At 57.4% G+C, this 16,793-nt stretch overlaps 4 protein-coding genes across 4 annotated transcripts; 1 reads left to right on the top strand and 3 right to left on the bottom strand.

Moving 5' to 3' along the window:
* Positions 1 to 2,244: 2,244 nt before the first annotated feature.
* GMORB2_2548 (Protein of unknown function (DUF3405)) lies at positions 2,245 to 4,842 on the top strand (the record flags this gene model as incomplete). Its single annotated transcript, XM_035464528.1, has 2 exons — positions 2,245 to 2,948; positions 2,997 to 4,842. The coding sequence occupies 2 exons, from the start codon at positions 2,245 to 2,247 to the stop codon at positions 4,840 to 4,842; spliced, it is 2,550 nt and encodes an 849-aa protein (XP_035319714.1).
* A 1,160-nt stretch (positions 4,843 to 6,002) lies between these two features.
* On the bottom strand, positions 6,003 to 7,441 carry GMORB2_2547 (uncharacterized protein; the record flags this gene model as incomplete). Its single annotated transcript, XM_035464527.1, has 3 exons — positions 6,003 to 6,732; positions 6,844 to 7,071; positions 7,356 to 7,441. The coding sequence occupies 3 exons, from the start codon at positions 7,439 to 7,441 to the stop codon at positions 6,003 to 6,005; spliced, it is 1,044 nt and encodes a 347-aa protein (XP_035319713.1).
* A 1,615-nt stretch (positions 7,442 to 9,056) lies between these two features.
* On the bottom strand, positions 9,057 to 11,138 carry GMORB2_2546 (Cytochrome P450; the record flags this gene model as incomplete). Its single annotated transcript, XM_035464526.1, has 1 exon — positions 9,057 to 11,138. One exon carries the CDS (start codon positions 11,136 to 11,138, stop codon positions 9,057 to 9,059), a length of 2,082 nt encoding a protein of 693 aa, XP_035319712.1.
* Positions 11,139 to 12,985: 1,847 nt separating this feature from the next.
* GMORB2_2545 (methylenetetrahydrofolate dehydrogenase (NADP+) / methenyltetrahydrofolate cyclohydrolase / formyltetrahydrofolate synthetase) lies at positions 12,986 to 16,144 on the bottom strand (the record flags this gene model as incomplete). Its single annotated transcript, XM_035464525.1, has 4 exons — positions 12,986 to 13,094; positions 13,172 to 15,717; positions 15,800 to 15,837; positions 16,021 to 16,144. 4 exons carry the CDS (start codon positions 16,142 to 16,144, stop codon positions 12,986 to 12,988), a joined length of 2,817 nt encoding a protein of 938 aa, XP_035319711.1.
* Positions 16,145 to 16,793: the final 649 nt, after the last annotated feature.

Here is a 16,793-nt window from a genome sequence, read left to right as displayed (position 1 = left end):
GGGGGGGGGGCCTTGTACATGATATATAGGCTGTATAGAACTCTGTCCTTGTAAATCTGTAGAGCGAAAACTGTCTAGAAGGGCATAGAGGCGTATAATACAGCCCGTGTACAGATTACTTGTAGAGAGATAAAACGTACACATGCTGAGAGAGAGAATTCTTAGTGGTAGTAGTAGTCTTATCATCACTCATGACTTCTTCCGAGGCCAGTCCATCCTCTCCCGACAAACCTGACAGAACTTGTCTGCCATCCCAGCCTCGGCCGGGAGGGTCCATCCATCCTTGGGCCTTGGGAGAGGAGGGTCCGACGACAAGATGGAACGGAACAGAACATAACACACGCACACGCGCGCACACACACATCCGCGCTTTAATATGTGACGCACCCCCGCAAGTTGAAATGATAACCAATCCCTCCCCCCCCCCCCCCCCCTCTCTCCTCTGACCCGAGGCGCCCAAGGGTCCATCCCTTCCAGTCCCCGAGGGGTCCCTCCCTCTCGGATACCCACATACCTCCCTTGTCTGTTTGATGTACAGGCAGTACATGTATTGTCCTGCCGAGTAATATCGTACATGTAGTAGCTGTGTTGGGACATGGCCTACTGGTCGGTACTCCTAGTTATTATTACCTACCCAGCACTCCGTAGCAGCTCCCGACACGCCCGTTCCCAGCCTGCTAGCCGACGACAAACTCTCATATGCGTCACTGGCCTGTCCAAACTCCATATCTCATCCGTCCTCCTCCCCTCGTCCTCCCTCCTCTTCGCTCTCGTCAACATCCCATCGCCATCTCCCTTTCCGTCTTTCTTCGTCCCGCCTCCCGTCCTCTCTCGTCTCACCTCATCCTGGATCCTTCCCGAGGCTACGCCGCTCACACGCGCACGCCGCCTTCCCCGCTACCATCGCTGCTGCTCACTCACACACCCACCTGCATCTTCTCTCTCCCTCCTTCTCCTCCGTCTCTTCTCTTCTCTTGCCCACTTCTTCCACCCACCTGCTCCCCATCTTCTCTCCAACCAGCTCTGATCGACACTCACATCACCACCTCCCACTCACCTCGCACCTTATAATTTCTTTACCTGTCTCGACGACCTCGTTCTGCTGTCTGTAGCTCCCCCAGTCAGCAGAGGCTGATACTACCCTGTCTCACATGTATGTATCGCACTACTCCTACCCCTTCCCTCTCTCTGTTTTGATATCCAGCCTTCTGTCTTCCCTTCTTTCCTTCTCCGTCTTCCGTTTTTTTTTTTTTTTTTTTTTTTCGGTTGGTGTGAAAAGCTACGTCTGACCATGATAGTCCTTCTAGCTACGCTCAGCTTCCTGTGATGCTGCTACGCTAAGAATTTTTGTCAGCGTCGTCATCATCACCGACTCCACCACCATACTGGAGTAATACTCAACCCCTAATCGGTGGTAGACGAGAAAGAGGAGGAGGGAGAAAACCTCAAAGGTCCGAAGATAGTGTGATACCTGCAAAAAGTATTACGCTGATACTCGAACCCCCCCTCCCCCCCCCCGGCTTCCTACCCCCAGAGACGGGCGACAGATCATCCCTCTCGCCCGGAAGATCTCACGCGCCACATCTGTCTCCAACCAGACGACGCCCGACTGCGCCACACGTCGTCCGCTCCTCGGCGGTGGTGCCCGAGTGCCGCGCACGCTATTACGCACGCACTACCAGGTCCCACTGTTCACTGTCTACACTGCTCTCCATCACTGTCCACAGCCTGCTGTCCACTGTCCCCCCCGAGAACCCACTTGGCCTGACTCCAAGGTCCCACTGTCCCTCCCTCTCTTCCAAGCTACTCTGGCTCCCCCCTCTCCTGCCTACGCCACGGGCCATCCGCTGTGTGCCCGCCGCATTGGTCAACCAGCAGACAGACCCCTGGTCCGTCCTTCCCGCGTCCTCTCTGGTCGTCGCATCCTCCCAGGCCCTCTTTTTTACCATTTTATTTCGCTCTTACTCTGTCGACTCGATCCACCACCGACACAGCACTTCGCTTTCGAGAGGCCCTTGGGTGTCTGTGACTTCCTTTCTTCTTGAACCGTCTGGCCTCCTTCTCGCTGTTGTCCTCCCGATCCTACCTCCTACCCCGACGCGACGCGCTCCCTCACCCCCGACGGGCTGATCCGAACACACCCATCTCGAACGCTCCTCTTCTCTCTCCTACGCCGCGGTCCGGAGATGCTCTGGTCGTGACAGTTTCAAGAGTGTCTCGAGTCACAGCAAGCCAGCCGTCAGCATGAGTAGCAGCCGCTCTGACTCTCATGCCTCCACAGACGGCCACGAGCACGATGAGCCCCTCCTACCCTTGGGCACAGGCCATGACAATTCGTGGATGCCTATGCCGTTGAGGCGCAGGGGTCGTTTTCACATCTTGGCGAAGCCAAATCTGAAGCGCGTCTTGATCCTCGCCGTCTCTCTGCTCTTCGTCGTGGGTTTTATCGTCTACCGACGCAAGCCTGTAAGCTATTCCGGCGCTATCACCCCCCATCTGGATCAGGACCACCACCGCATCGGTCAGGACTACCTCAGCAGTCAAGGTCAGGGACAGGACCGAGACCATGGCGATCAATCTGGCCAGTCGTCGTCGTCGTCGTCGTCAACTGCCGCTCAGGGTCACAAGCCTCAAGAAGCAGCCGGGGTTGGCGGTGCCGCTGCGTCCAAGCCCGACCCCACCACCAAGGAAGAGGATCGGACCGAGCCCAGGCCGGACCGAGTCGGCGATGCGCCCTATGCCGCATCCGAGACGCGAGAGGCCATTGTCGTCGTCCTTCCCAGCAGCGGCATTGACATTGACGATGACCGGGGAGACGAGGACCAGGATGGTGATTATGACAGTGACAGTGGTGGTGGCGAGCGTGAAAGTGATGACCAAGATCTGCAAGCTAAAAAAGAGGAATACCAGGCTGAAATTACCGGCAAGCCATGGCTGCGATTTACACAGTACGTCCTGCCTCTGCTCTGCTCCATTCCTTGCTGACCTTGGCCCAGCCTTAACGGCTATTTTCATGGCCTCAAAACGCTAGTGCCCCCGAGCCAACACTCCCCCGAGTATCCTAACCCCCATGTGTCCGTTCCCGCCCGTGAACCTCCCGTCCAATCGCCCGTCCCGCGACCGGACCCCTACGACCCTTACGACGCCGACGCCTCCGTCGTCCCCTGCTTCCTCGACGCCAACGAGTCCACCCCGGCCCCCGACATCTACGCGTACAATGCCCTTCCGGCGTACTACCCGGACCCCGTTCTCGGGTCCTACGAAGTGCTCGGAATGAGGGACGACGTCTGCTTCGACCGCTTCGGTCGCTACGGCCCCTACGGTCTGGGCTACTCCAAGGACAAGGGCGGCGTGGGTGTGGGTGAAGACACGGAGAGCGCCGGCAGCAGCTTCGTCTGGGACCGGACGGGCCAGATCGACTACTCCAACATGGACTGGGCCGATGCCCAGGAGCGCTGCTTCGACTCCAACAGGCACCGCCTGCGCACCGTCGACGCCGACACGGGCGAGATGGAGAAGGCGGCCGGCAAGAAGGCGCGCATCGCCGTCGTCGTCCGATGCTACACCGACTTCGCCTGGACCGAGCACGTCATCCTCAACTTCCGCGCCATGATCAACGAGCTCGCGCTCCGGTCAGGCGGCGAGTACGCGGTGCACATGCTGGTGCAGGTGCGCGACGCCGACGTGCCGTTCTGGTCGGATCCGGAGACGGTCCAGCGCATCCTCGACTCCAACGTACCGCCCGAGTTCCACGGGCTGGTGTCGCTGTGGAGCGAGCCGCAGATGCGCCTGTACTACCCTGGCAAGTTCGACAGCGCCTACTCCAACCCGAGCGGGCGCGACCTCCACGGCGTGTACCGCGGAGGCCACCTCCCGCTGCAGATCTTCGCCATGGAGCACCCCGAGTACGAGCACTTCTGGAACTGGGAGATGGACATGCGCCACGTCGGCAGCTACTACGAGCTCTTTGACCGGCTGGGCAAGTTTGGCGAGGCCCAGCCCCGCGCCTTGCTGTGGGAGCGCAACGCGCGGTACTACATCCCGTCCTACCACGGCACGTGGGACAACTTTACGCAGCAGACGCAGCGGGACACGGTGCGGTCCGGCCTGCCCACGCCCTTTGGCCCGCTCATGTTCTCGGGCCGCAAGTCTCTCCGGTTCGAGTCCAAGGGCGAGTCGGTCCTCCCCGACGACTGCGACGTCCACAGGGACGACCGGGCGCGGTGCGGCGTAGGCGAGGCGGCCGACCTGATCACGCTGAACCCCATCTTCGATACGGACCAGTCCGGCTGGTTCTTCGGGCTGGACGCGACGGGCTACGGCCCCACCCCCCCGCCGCGCCGGGCGTCCATCATCACGGCGTCGCGCCTCAGCCGCCGGCTCCTGATGGCGATGCACGAGGAGGTCTGGCGCCACCACCACACCATGTTCCCCGAGATGTTCCCGACCAGCGTGGCGCTCCACCACGGCTTCAAGGGCGTCTTTGGCCCGCACCCGGTCTACCTGGACCGCGCGTGGCTGCCGTTCGGCAAGGCGGTCGACGACGCCTTCAACGGCGGCGAGTACCACTCGACGTCCGGCCACGGCAGCCCCTTTGACCTGAGCAACGAGCACAACCACCAGGGCACGAGCTGGTACTACAACAGCGCCTTCTCCGGCATGATCTGGCGTCGGTGGCTGGGGTACGCCCAGAAGGACGGACGGGGCAAGCACTCGAACAGTCCGGACTCTGGCAAGCTGCGTGGCGGAGTCGAGGAGGAGTCGAGCGAGTCGAGTACAGGTAGGCTATGTCTGAGGAGTATGCTTGTCCACCCTATCAAAAAGGAGCATCCCGACGAATAATCTTTCTCATCCTCTCTCACCTTCCCACTCACTTCCTGCCCTCTCTCTCTTCCTCTCTATCTCTCTTCCACGCATCGTCCTCTCACACGCAAACCCACACGCACACACACACACTGTCTCTCTCCCCCTCTCTCTCATGCTCTAATAATCGTTACTGTTGATGAATATGTAAATGCACAAGGAACGGCGTTGTCATCTTTCTCCTTTGTTGTTGTCTCGTGTCATTTTTGACCTTTTCCTTTCTTCCCTTTTCTTCTATTGTCATCCTGTTTTTTTTTTTTTTTTGCTATCTACGAGCAGCTCTCTTGGATACCAAGTCTGTTTTTTTTCCTTTTTTTCCCCGCCCTCTCTTTTTTTCTATTTTCTTGTATTAGGGGGGGGGGGGGGGCGAAGAGGGGAGAAAGACATGTATAATTGATGTCATCACGTACATGTACAAGTGCAAATACACACATACACACACATACAGAAAAGTCGAGTGCACATGTAAACAAAAAGTACTCTCCGTACACATGTACAGACTCGGGTGCAACTACAAGTACAAGTACAGGTGAAGTAGGAGTAAAACAGATGAATCCCAAGTCCGTATAGTAAAAGAAAAGTAAAACCAGGTTAAAAAATAAACAACATTGCCCTTCATTGACTCGTTGCAAGAAACAAGTAACAAAACCAAAACCAAAAATAAAAATAAAAATTGAGAAAGCCAAGAAAAACAAAACACCACAATCCAACTACCCAAAAACAGAAAGGAAACACGGAAAAGGGACGGAAACGAAAACAGGGAGAGACAAACCCAGTGGGAGGAGGCATCAACCGCTTTTTTTTTGGGGAAAAAAAAAGGCAATCCATTCACCAATCACCACCACCACCACCACCACTACCAATTCCCAATCCCATCGCAATGGAATAAAAAATAAGACAAAAAGTGTCCTTTGGAAAAGACGATTCAAAAAGGAGATACCCAGAAAATTCGACAAGAGAGAAAACATAAAAAATAATCACCAACAAGAACAAACGGGTATTTGCTTGCTTCTCCCCTCAGAGAGGCATGGTCAAGTGGGAGAGAGAGAGGTATGTGTAGTGTGTGGGTGTGTGAGTATGTGAGTGTGAAGAAAGAAAAGAGGCTAGCATTCAAAGGAATCTGGCTGATTCGATCGACTTTACTTGCGAAGGACGGCATCATATATACTGGCCAGACCGGTGACGGCCGTGCCAGTCAGGATACCCTTGTATCCGCCGTAGACGGCTCGGTCCAGACGGGTAATGGACGAGACGGGCAGGAGACCGCCCAGGGTGGCCTTCTGGCCGTAGACGACAAAGGACAGGAGGGCCTTGGCCACGCTGAAGGTGAGGGGGTCGACGGCGTAGTCCGGGACGGCGGCGGCGCGGGCGCGGGTGCGCGGGGCCGAGGCGTTGACGGAGCTGGTGGCGCTCAGGTTGAAGAAGTAGCCAAAGAGCGAGGGCAGGACGAGGCTGGTCAGCGCCCACGTGAGGGCGGGGTACCAGAACGACGACGTCAGCAGCAGGAACATGTCGGGCAGGTAGACCGGGTAGTCCGAGGTGCCGATGGCCGGCACGGCCGGCACCGTGAAGGCGTAGCGGCTGGGGAGCACCTCGGCGCGGACGAAGAGGAGCTCGAATGCGCTGACGAGGAGCACGATGGAGTGGATCGTGCTGAGCGAGTCGCGCGTCGCCGTCGCCACGTCCGTGATACCGCTCTGCGTGTACAGGGACGACACGCGCTGGCGCACCGCCAGGGTCGACCGGTCCACGGCGTGGGCCACGTCGGCAGGCGTCGCCGGCAGCGTCAGCCGAGACGCCACCTGGGAGAAGCTGCGGCCGGGCGTCTGCACGAGCGCCGACGAGGGGGTACGCGATATGACCTCGGTCCTGGCGCGATCAGGTTAGTCTCGTGGGGGTTGTCCCGGACGGTATGTAGGCATGTATGCTTCGCATATCAGGGGCGGGGGCGCATTCGCGACGCGCAGAGTCAACACTCACTCGTTGGCAATCTCTTCGGCAGCCTTAGAGGCCTTGCGCCTGGCAACTTTGACGGCTTTCTCAGCCTCGTCCTTGACGGCTCCCTCCTTCTTGACGGGGGAGCCGAGGGCCTTGGAGCGGCTGTTGTAGTAACCGAACAGTTCCGACCTGGAGCTGAAGCGCGTGGTGTGCTCGGCGAGGTACTCGTCGAGGGCGACTTCGAGCTCAGCCTTTTTCAGGTTCTCGTAGCTGTTGTGTGCGAATGTTAGATCGTATGTCCTTTCCGTTCTTCTTTCTTTCCCACAGACTACCCTGAATTTACTGGCGATATCGGCATCTTGGGGCTATCTGCGACGGAGCGCGCGCAGAGGCGGTGCCGGTGGCTGCTGTTTGCGACGCGGTGGGCCAAAACGCGCGCGCCGTCGCGCACACGCCACGACCCATCGCATACAGACAAGGCGCAAGTCGCAAAGCCCGATGCAGTACAATGGGAAGAACACGAGGAGAGAGAAGTCAAGGAGAGATGAACCCACCTCTGGAGACCGACATTTTCGGCAATCTCGACGAGATCAGACTTGCGCTGACCGCGCAGCCAGCTGTTTGTTGATGAGGTAGACATGACGGGGTGAAGCTTGGAAGCGGTGGATTGCTCAAGGGAAGCTAGCAGTGACGGATAAGTCACGGCAAGATTTGATGTATGCGCGGGATGAAATTCGGAAGTCTTTTTTTGCCCCTCTGTTTTTCCTCTTTGCGAATGAGGAGAAGAACGATAATAAAATCTTTCGAACCCTTTTGTGTGGCTGTGGTGGTTGGTGACGGTGGTGATGCAGCGTATGAATGAAGGTGCTGGTGCAGACGGGGGTACCGAGATACTTTGGGGGAGGAGGGGGGGGGGATGATTTGTTTATTTTATCGACAAGGCGCGTGCGGGTGGTGGGTGGGTAAAGCATTAATAAGTAATAGTGATATTTGGCATAGCGTGGAGCCGCGTAGTGGGAAATAATGTGAAGAAAAAAGTGGCAGGCGCGACTGGGTGGGAGAGAGGAGGGGAAGGAAGGAGGGAAATATTGTTCTTTTTTTTTTCCGGGAAGGAGGAGCCGGACCGTTGATGAATGGGGAAGGAACAAGGGACGAGTGGTAAGAAGGGAAAAGACGCCGCTGCTTTGTTCATGTCATGTACTGGCTGTACTGCATTCGTACCAGTCAGTGAGTACAGTACCTTGGTATGTTGTGATTTGGCCATTCGGCCATTTGCCGGATATGTTAGATATCTTCTGTATTTTCCGAGTAGGACTGGTTAATACTCTACAGATTACTCGTACTAATTATCACTACTGGCATTGCTCTGCTATCTTGACCTGAGAGTTTGGGTGTTCGTCTGGCATCAGTCTCAAGCTGTGCCGGCAGCTCTTTGCTCCTTCCTTCTCCGCCATCTGCTCCTTCCCTCTTTTTAGCTTCGCTCTTGCCTTGTGCTCTTTCTGCCCAACCTCACCCACTTCCATTTCCAGTTGTTGGTGCGACCTGATTGATCTTTTTTACCTTCTTTTCCCTCTTTTCCCTCTTCTTCTTCTTCTTCTCCTTCTTCTCTTCCCTTTTCATCGTCATCATCACCATCGCCATTGCCATCCCCCTCTGTGTGCATCTGTGTTGCTCTCATATGACCTCACTCCACACGCGTCGTATACAATAATAACACGCGGTAAAGGAAAAGGGGAAGAAGACGAGAAAAGTCTCATTTCGCGTCAGTTTCCACTCTCATCCACCGCCAATTACCTCACAACACACACCCCTGGCTTTGGCCTTGGCCCCGGTGCCCCCCTACCCGACCACCCCTGCCTAGCAACGGGGCCGATCCAGCAACCAGACAGAAGAGTTTCGAGGAAGCGTCATCTATATGTACTCGTACGTCGCAATCACTGTTACGGTCCACCACGTAGCAATGATAAGTAGAGATCGAGTCCTGCTCCACCTGTGGAATTCCATTATGCGTGCCGACTAATAATGCTCGTTGCACTTTCGTGCGAGTCCACGTGCGTCTAGACGCTCTCACTCACTCACCAACAATAATAACTGCTCATTACTACTATTAGTAAATACATTTCTACAAGTATTATATATCCCATACAAAGGTTACAAATCAGGAGGTTATATACACAAACACACACACAAGATAGAACCTGGGAATCACAACCTACAAGCCGTGATTCAAAAATTACAAGGCGCTAGACGACCCGTCACTCGTCATCACTGTCGAGCCAGTCGATAAACTTCTCGTGCCCCCTCTTGACGAAGCGAAGCGGCACCTCGGCCCCGCGCATCTTGAGCGTCACCAGCGACGAAGACGCGGCCACGGCCTGGAGCATCCTGCTCTTGGCCCTCATAAACACCTCCGCCCTCTGCGTGCGATCCATGCCGTCCACCTCGTCGTCGGTAGCCCACTCGTCCACGGCCAGCTCGACGCTGTGATCGCGCAGCACCGCCGCCAGCGTAGCCAGCACCTCTACCTGGGCTATCCTGCGGCCCAGGCAGGCCCTCGCCCCGTCGCTGAACGGGACGAAGGCGCCTCGTTCCGGTCTGAAGAAGGATGTGCCGCTGCTGCTGCCGCCACCAATGCCGATGCCGGGATAACCTGTACCGCCTGTACCGCCTGTACCGCCTGTACCGCCAGTACCTGTACTCGCCCCTTGTCCTCCTTCTAGTCCCCTCGCAGATGTAGGTTGCTGCTGCTGCTGCTTCTGCTGCCGAGGCGGTTTCGTCTTCTTTTCCTTCTTCAGTTCCCCTTCGTCTTCCTCGCTCTCGTCCTTGTCGTTGCCGACAATGGTCTGCCTGTACCATCGTTCGGGGACGTAATCGGCAAGGTCGTCGTGGCCGGGTCTCACGCGGCTCGGCTCGGCGGGCCAGTGCCGCGGGTTCATGTGGGCGGCGGCGGCGCTGATGATGACGATGGACCGGGCCGGTATGACGACGGGCTCGCCATCGAGGACGACGGTCTGGTCCTGCGGGCAGGACACCTTGGGGATCTCGACGACGGGCGGCAGCACACGCAGCGTCTCGTTCATGCAGGCGCCCACCATGCTGGCCTGCAGCGGGGCGACGAGGTCGTAGCCCCATACGGACGGGTCGCCGGCCCAGTCGATCGGCTTGCCCTCGGCGTCGGTCGCCGGCAGGATCCGATCCAGGTCGCGGTGCAGCCGGCGCTGCGACGCCGGGTTGGCCGCCAGCTGCAGCATGGTGAAGTGCAGCGTGTTGGCCGTCGTCTCGTGGCCGGCCACCATCATGATGAAGGCGTTGCCCGTGATGTCGTCCCGCTTCAGGGGGGCTTGGTCGCTCATCCGTACCTCCCACTCCTCTCCTCCCGATCGCGCTGCCCCCGGCACCTTGGTCTTTACGTAGCTCGACCGCACCAGCTGGCCCATCAGATCCATACCCTCCTCCTTCCTCTTCCCTCGTGCCCCCTCCACCTCGTCCTCGGCCTCTTCCTCGTCCCCATCTACTTCCCCGACCTGCCGTATCTTGTGCTCCAGGAGCTCGTCCACGTAACGCAGGTACGCCTCGCGAGCCTCGATGGCCTTGCGGGTCACCTCGAAGGGCAGGATGCGCAGGAGCCAGTGCGGCGTCAGCATGAGGAGGAACATGTGGAGGAGGAGCTCCGACATGGCGCTGGCAAACGTCATGGTGTAGCCCTCCGGCGGGACCATGGAGCCGTATTTGAGCTCGACGGCGTCGGCGTCGGCGGGGGCCTCCTGGTTCGGCCAGAGGAGGCGTAGTCCGAAACCGGCGTAGCCTATGATGTTGAGAGCCAGACGCATGGTATCTCGTTCGACGGTGCGTAGGATATCCTTGTTCTTTGCTGTCTTTGCTGTCTTTGCTGTCGTCGCCGTCGTCGTCGTCGCCGTGTCGACGACGACGTGTCCTACTTCTTCGCTGGCCTCGTCGTCTCTGGTGACGACATCCGTGACCTCCCCCTTCTCGCCGAGTTCCTGCTCCCAGTACGCCACCATGCCCTGAGCCTGGCGGACGGCCTCGCGGAAGACGAGGGCCGAGTTCCTCTCGTTGAAGGACGAGGCCGTGACCTTGCGGTGGACGCGCCACTCGGCGCCCTCGACGGTGAGCACGTTGCGGCCGAACTGGTTGAGGATGCCGTACGTCTCCGTGTCCTTGGGGTACCTGTCCCGCGCGGCTGACGTGATCTGCGTCACGGCCTCGGCGCGCGACACGACGACGTGGAAGGAGAAGGGCGAGACCAGCATGTACATGTCACCCAGGCGGGGGTCGTCGTGCAGGCCGCGACCGTCGTACCACGAGTAGTCTGGCATCATGGGGGGCAGCCATGACTTCCAGAGCCGGGCCGGTAGGACGGTCGTGACCGTCTTGTAGAATGGTTTGTTGAAGATGACCCACAAGGCAAAGTGTGGTGAGCAAGCTGATTTCTGGTCAGGTTCTTTTCTTTCTTTCTTCCTTTTGCCGTTGTCTGTTCGTCTCTCTCTCTGTTTCTGTTTCTCTACCTCTCTTTCTTCCCACTCTCTTTATATATATATATACATATATATATATATTCTATTCACCGAAAAGAAAAAAGAGAGAGAGAAAAAGAAAAAGGGGGAGGGGAGGGGGAGAGAACATACGAGTTATGATATATCGTATACCCGTCGTTTTGGCCTTTGCTATGTTGCGTCGTAGACTTGATAGGCAGGTATATACCCAGTAGACTATCAGGCCAGCCAGACCGAGTACTATGACCTGAAGCATCCTGTCTGTCTTTCCTCTCTTCTTCAGTCTCTCACTCTCTCTTTCTTTCTTTCCTTCTCTCTTTTTCTGTGACCCAATGCCGTTCTTCTTCTTCTTCTTTAAATGTTTTTCTTCAAAGATGTCAATTAGTGGATGAAGAGGAAAAGATGGGAAAGAAAGAAAAAAGAAAGAAAAGAGATCAGAGTCGGGGAACGGGTCATTCATATGATCCGAGCTAAACCTAAGAGATAATAGACCGCACCAAAAAGTGAGGCAGAGCGGCTCTTATATATATGTCAGTTCCAAAGAAGAAAGAAATCAAGAAGAGAAAGAAGAGCGCCCAGAAGATAGAATCGTTGTGTCGTTCTCGTCTGGACGAATAGGTTGTTGCTATCGCCTCAGGAGGGAAGAAAAAGAATATACATATAATAAATATATATATATATATGTTTGGAAAATAAAAAGGTACACATGTATTGTTCGATTTCTGGTGTACCTGCAGTCTGTTGGTCGCAGAACTCACTTGTTGGCCCTGTGGGAACGAATCGCTATAAAGAGTTTGGTCATCTTGCCAGTGCTCAAACGGGCTGTTGCAGGTTACAGCATCGATACGACTAAGAGTAGCCTGTATATATGTACTCGGTATGTGTACTCGGTATGTGTACTCGGTATGTGTACTCCGTATGTGTGCACGGTACACGTTATCCTGTGCGCTGATCAATATATTACGGGGTCCGAGGACAGTACAGCTGCATGTACGGGTACGAGTACATTGTCAGTTTCAGCCATGTCCCGGATATTTCCATGGACAATTCCGTTCATAGTGGTGTGGATCCCGTGACGTACGGGTCCGGCGGAACGATCTGCCGGACGCACATGTTCTCGCTATACGTAGGTAATAGCAGGGAGCCTCACCTTCCTGCTACATCTTCAATCAAGCATATCCTTCCGTTTTCAGGTCTGAACGTAGCCTCATATCGCCAGGTGTGGGTTACGAGGTGACATAGTTAGGAAGGAGTAGCAGACGCACAGTGACGTAGTTGAGGTGAGTATCGTGCACGTGACTTTCGCTGACTTCATAGGACTCCTCGCACAACTGATACTCCGTACAGACTTGCATGTACAGCCCTTCTGATACTCGATAACCGTCACATGTTTCATGTATGTGGGATTTGAATAAACCCCCCCCCCCAAAAAAAAAACAGTTGATTTGAAAATCTTTTCACTTGAATGGATGAGATGAGAAGAAGATGGTTTTTTTTTTAAAAAAAAAACCCCCCAAAGAACCCATTCTACCCGCTGTGTTGAATGCTTCCCGTCGTACACGCTCCTTCGTTGAATCAAGGGCGGCCGTCCCTCACACACTCTACGTATGTGCTACCGATTTGTACTGACTGATAATACTACCTACCTACGCAGTGCCGCTCTCCCTAGCCTAGAACAGACCGTCAATCTCACCCGTCTCGGTGTCGACATCGACATTGAGGTATCCCGGTGCCGTCGGGAGACCGGGGATAGTCTGGACATCAGCCGCAAGGGCGTACCTGTTCGTACCTGTCAGATAAGATCGGAAGGGAGGGGGAGAGGAGACGGAGAGAGAGGGAGAGAGAGAGAGACGTACAGATAACCGGCACCCGCAGCCATGCGGACATCCCGGATGGGAATGGTGAAGCCGGTGGGAGCACCCTTCAGATCCGGATCGTGCGACAGCGAGTACTGCGTCTTGGCCACGCAGATGGGCAGGTTGCCGTATCCCTGCCGGGTATACGTGTCCACCTTGGACTGCGCGAGCTCGCTGAACTCGACGCCCGCCGCCCCGTACATGTTGCGGCCGATGGTCTCGATGCGCTCCTGGATCGATCCCTCGAGGTCGTACGTCAGGCGCAGCTGGCCCGAGGCCGTCAGGTCCTTGGGCTTCGAGCTCGCCGCCACGACGCCCCTGGCCAGGTCGACCGCTCCGGCACCTCCCTCGGCCCAGTGGTTGGCCAGGATGGCGTCCGACGCGCCCGCCGCCATCGCCTCCTCGCGCACCACCGCAATCTCGGCCTCCGTGTCCGTGCCGAACTTGTTGATGGCCACCACCACCGGCACGCCAAACGACCGCGCGTTCTCAATGTGCTTGCGCAGGTTGACGCAGCCCGCCCGTAGGATCTCGACGTTCTCCTGCTTGTACACCGGGTCCAGCGCCGCTCCGGGTGCGATGGGTGGGCCGCCGCCGTGCACCTTGAGCGCGCGCACCGTCGCCACGACCACCACCACGTCCGGGACGAGTCCCGATGCCCGGCACTTGATGTTGAAGAAACGCTCGCCGCCCATGGTGAAGTCGAAGCCGGCCTCCGTCACGACGAAGCCGGCCTTGGCGTCGTGGTCCTCGTCCGGCTCCGTGCCCGCCAACTTGAGCGCCAGCTTATCTGCCAGGATCGAGCTCTGCCCGATGCTGATGTTGGCAAACGGACCGGCGTGCACGAACACCGGCGTGCCTTCGAGCGTCTGCATCAGGTTGGGCTTGATGGCATCCTTCATGAGCGCCGTCAGGGCGCCGCCCGCACCGATGTCGTCGCACGTCACCGGGTCACCCGCCCGCGACGACGCAACCACCATCCGGCCCAGCCTCTCGCGCATATCCGCCAGGCTGGTGCTCAGGGCAAGAATGGCCATGCACTCGCTCGCCACCGAGATGTCGAAGCCTGTCTCACGCGCCTGGCCCTTCTCCGTCGACGCCGTGCCGACCGTCACGCCGCGAAGGTGGCGGTCGTTGACGTCCAGCACGCGCCTCCAAGTGATCGTGTCCGGGTCAATGTCGAGACGTGCAAACCGGCCGATTTCCTCCTCATTGAGGTCGTCCGGGTTCGTTTTGTCGATGCCCAGCTTCTTGAGGCGGCGCAGCATGACGGGGGCAAACTTGCGCTGCCCGTTCTTGGCCGGAACCAGGCGCCGGTAGAGGGGTCCGTTCTTCTGCGTGTTCTCGTGGAAGATGCGCGTCTCGATGGCCGCAGCCAGAAGGTTGTTGGCCGCCGTGATGGCGTGGATGTCGCCCGTCAGGTGCAGGTTGAACTCGTCCATGGGGATGACCTGGCTGTAGCCACCGCCGGCAGCGCCACCCTTGATACCAAAGGTAGGGCCCTGGCTGGGCTGGCGTACGTTGGCAAACGACAGGCGTCCCAGGTGGGCACCCAGAGCCTGGGCCAGACCCATGGTCGTCGTCGACTTTCCCTCGCCCAGCGGCGTGGGCGTGATGCCCGTAACGACCACATAGCGGCCGTCGCGGCGGTGCGAGAGACGCTTAAGCAGGCTCAGGTCCACCTTGGCCTTGTAGGCTCCGTACGGCTCCAGCTCGTGAGGGGCGATGCCAACCTCTTCGGCAATGCGCGTAATCTGCTTGGGCGTCTGGGACCTCGACACGGCAATGTCGGACGGCACAGGGTCCTGGAGCTTTAGAGGCAGAGGGATCGTCTTCCTCAGCTTCTGCCTCTCAAAATAGTGCGTCGTGGCGTCGACAACGTTCTGCATCAACATGGCCACCGTCATGGGTCCTACCCCACCAGGGACGGGCGTGATGGCCGACGCGACCTGGCAGGCCGATTCGTAGTTGACGTCGCCCACCAGGCGGAAGCCCGTCTTCCTAGTCTCGTCGGGGACAAAGTTGGTGCCCACGTCGATGACGACGGCACCCTCCTTGAGCCACTCACCCTCCACAAAATTGGGGCTGCCAATGGCGGCGACGACGACATCGGCCGTCTTGAGGAGCTCCTGGAGGTTCCTGGTCTTGGAGTGGCAGACGGTGACGGTGGCGTCAGCGTTCCTGAGCAGGTAGCTCACGGGGCTGCCGACAATGTCGCTGCGGCCAATGACGACGGCACCCTTGCCGGCCAGGTCGACGCCCGACTCCTTGAGGAGGTGCATAACACCCTTGGGAGTACAAGGGATGAAGCGGGGGCTACCGCCCTTCTTGGCCAGCTCGCCAATGTTGTTGGTGCCGAAGCCGTCGACATCCTTCTCGTCAGCCACCGAAGACGTGACGGCGTACTCGGAGATGTGGGCGGGGACGGGGAGCTGGACGAGGATTCCGTGGACATCGGGGTCCTGGTTGAGCGAGCGGATCTGGTCGAGCAGCTCGGGCTCCGAGATGTCGTCGGGCAGGTGGATCAATTCGCAATCAATGTTGGCCTGTGAGAGAGGAGAGACAAGGTGTGTGTAAGTTTCTAGCCTGTCGGGGAGGGTGCTGGCTTTGCCACGTAGTAAGACGTACCTCGGAAGCGGCCTTGAGCTTCATGCGAACATAGGTGGCTAGAGGACGTCAAGTCAGCGGGTTTGCGCCAGCAGCAACAGCAGGTAAGCAGCAGAAAGAGGTGCTGTCCGGATCGTTTCTGCCCACATACAGGAGTCTGAGCGGTCGCCCACTGCATAAGAAAAAGTCCAGGTCAGCAAAAGCGATGTCGGGAGAGGAGGCGGGGGCAACGGAGGGCATACCTTGGATGATCTTGAGGCAGGGCTTGTACCTGGGGTTGAGCTTCTGCCTCTCAGCAACCTCGATGCCAAGGCGCTCGCGAATAGACTTGGCGATGGCAGTGCCATCAAGCTTTGTGGCAACCATGGCTCCGGCCGCGGTGGTGATCAGACGGCTATGGGTGAGGTGATGTGACTGAGAAGCTGTCGAGGTTGTTGCCAAGGTCGGCCGCGATGAAGCAGAGGAGGGGGAGCGGGGCAGAGGGCAAGGTGATGCGTTGCTCCTTCCGATAAGGGTATTAGCGGTGGTAGTGGGCTGACTGCCGCTAGCATGACCGTCAACACTTCCGCTAATAGCGCTGCCGACGCCTGAAACCGCTGCATGATAACAGGCTCTGTTCAAGCACCCGGCGATTAATCGGCGTCTGCCCCGAGTCAGGATCGGCGACATTCCGCCCCCAACACCCAACATCGAGTACATCTTACCCAGCATAACTCGTTTTTTTAATTTCTTTTTAATTTCTTTTTTTTGCTAGGCCCGTAGTGAGGGACTCGGGCTTCTTCGGCTCAGCAGCCGTCGGCCTCGCGGCTGTTTGCCGTGCTTGGGTGATCAAACACCAACGTCGTGTGTGGCCACTACTGCCGTAAGGGGCAAAAGAGCCACCACTATCTATCTCTCTCACCGATCAGTACAATCATCCCGTGCACGTTACTAGTAGCCAATGCTTGCATACACATACCGAGAACTGGGGCCTCAAACTGGGTCCTGCGAACAACAGGCTCGGAAGACTTGTATT

Source organism: Geosmithia morbida (assembly GCF_012550715.1).
Source record: "Geosmithia morbida isolate 1262 chromosome Unknown scaffold_13, whole genome shotgun sequence".
NCBI lineage: Eukaryota > Fungi > Ascomycota > Sordariomycetes > Hypocreales > Bionectriaceae > Geosmithia > Geosmithia morbida.
The sequence above is the reverse complement of the archived record's forward strand: the minus strand, read 5'-3'. Positions and strand labels throughout refer to the sequence as shown.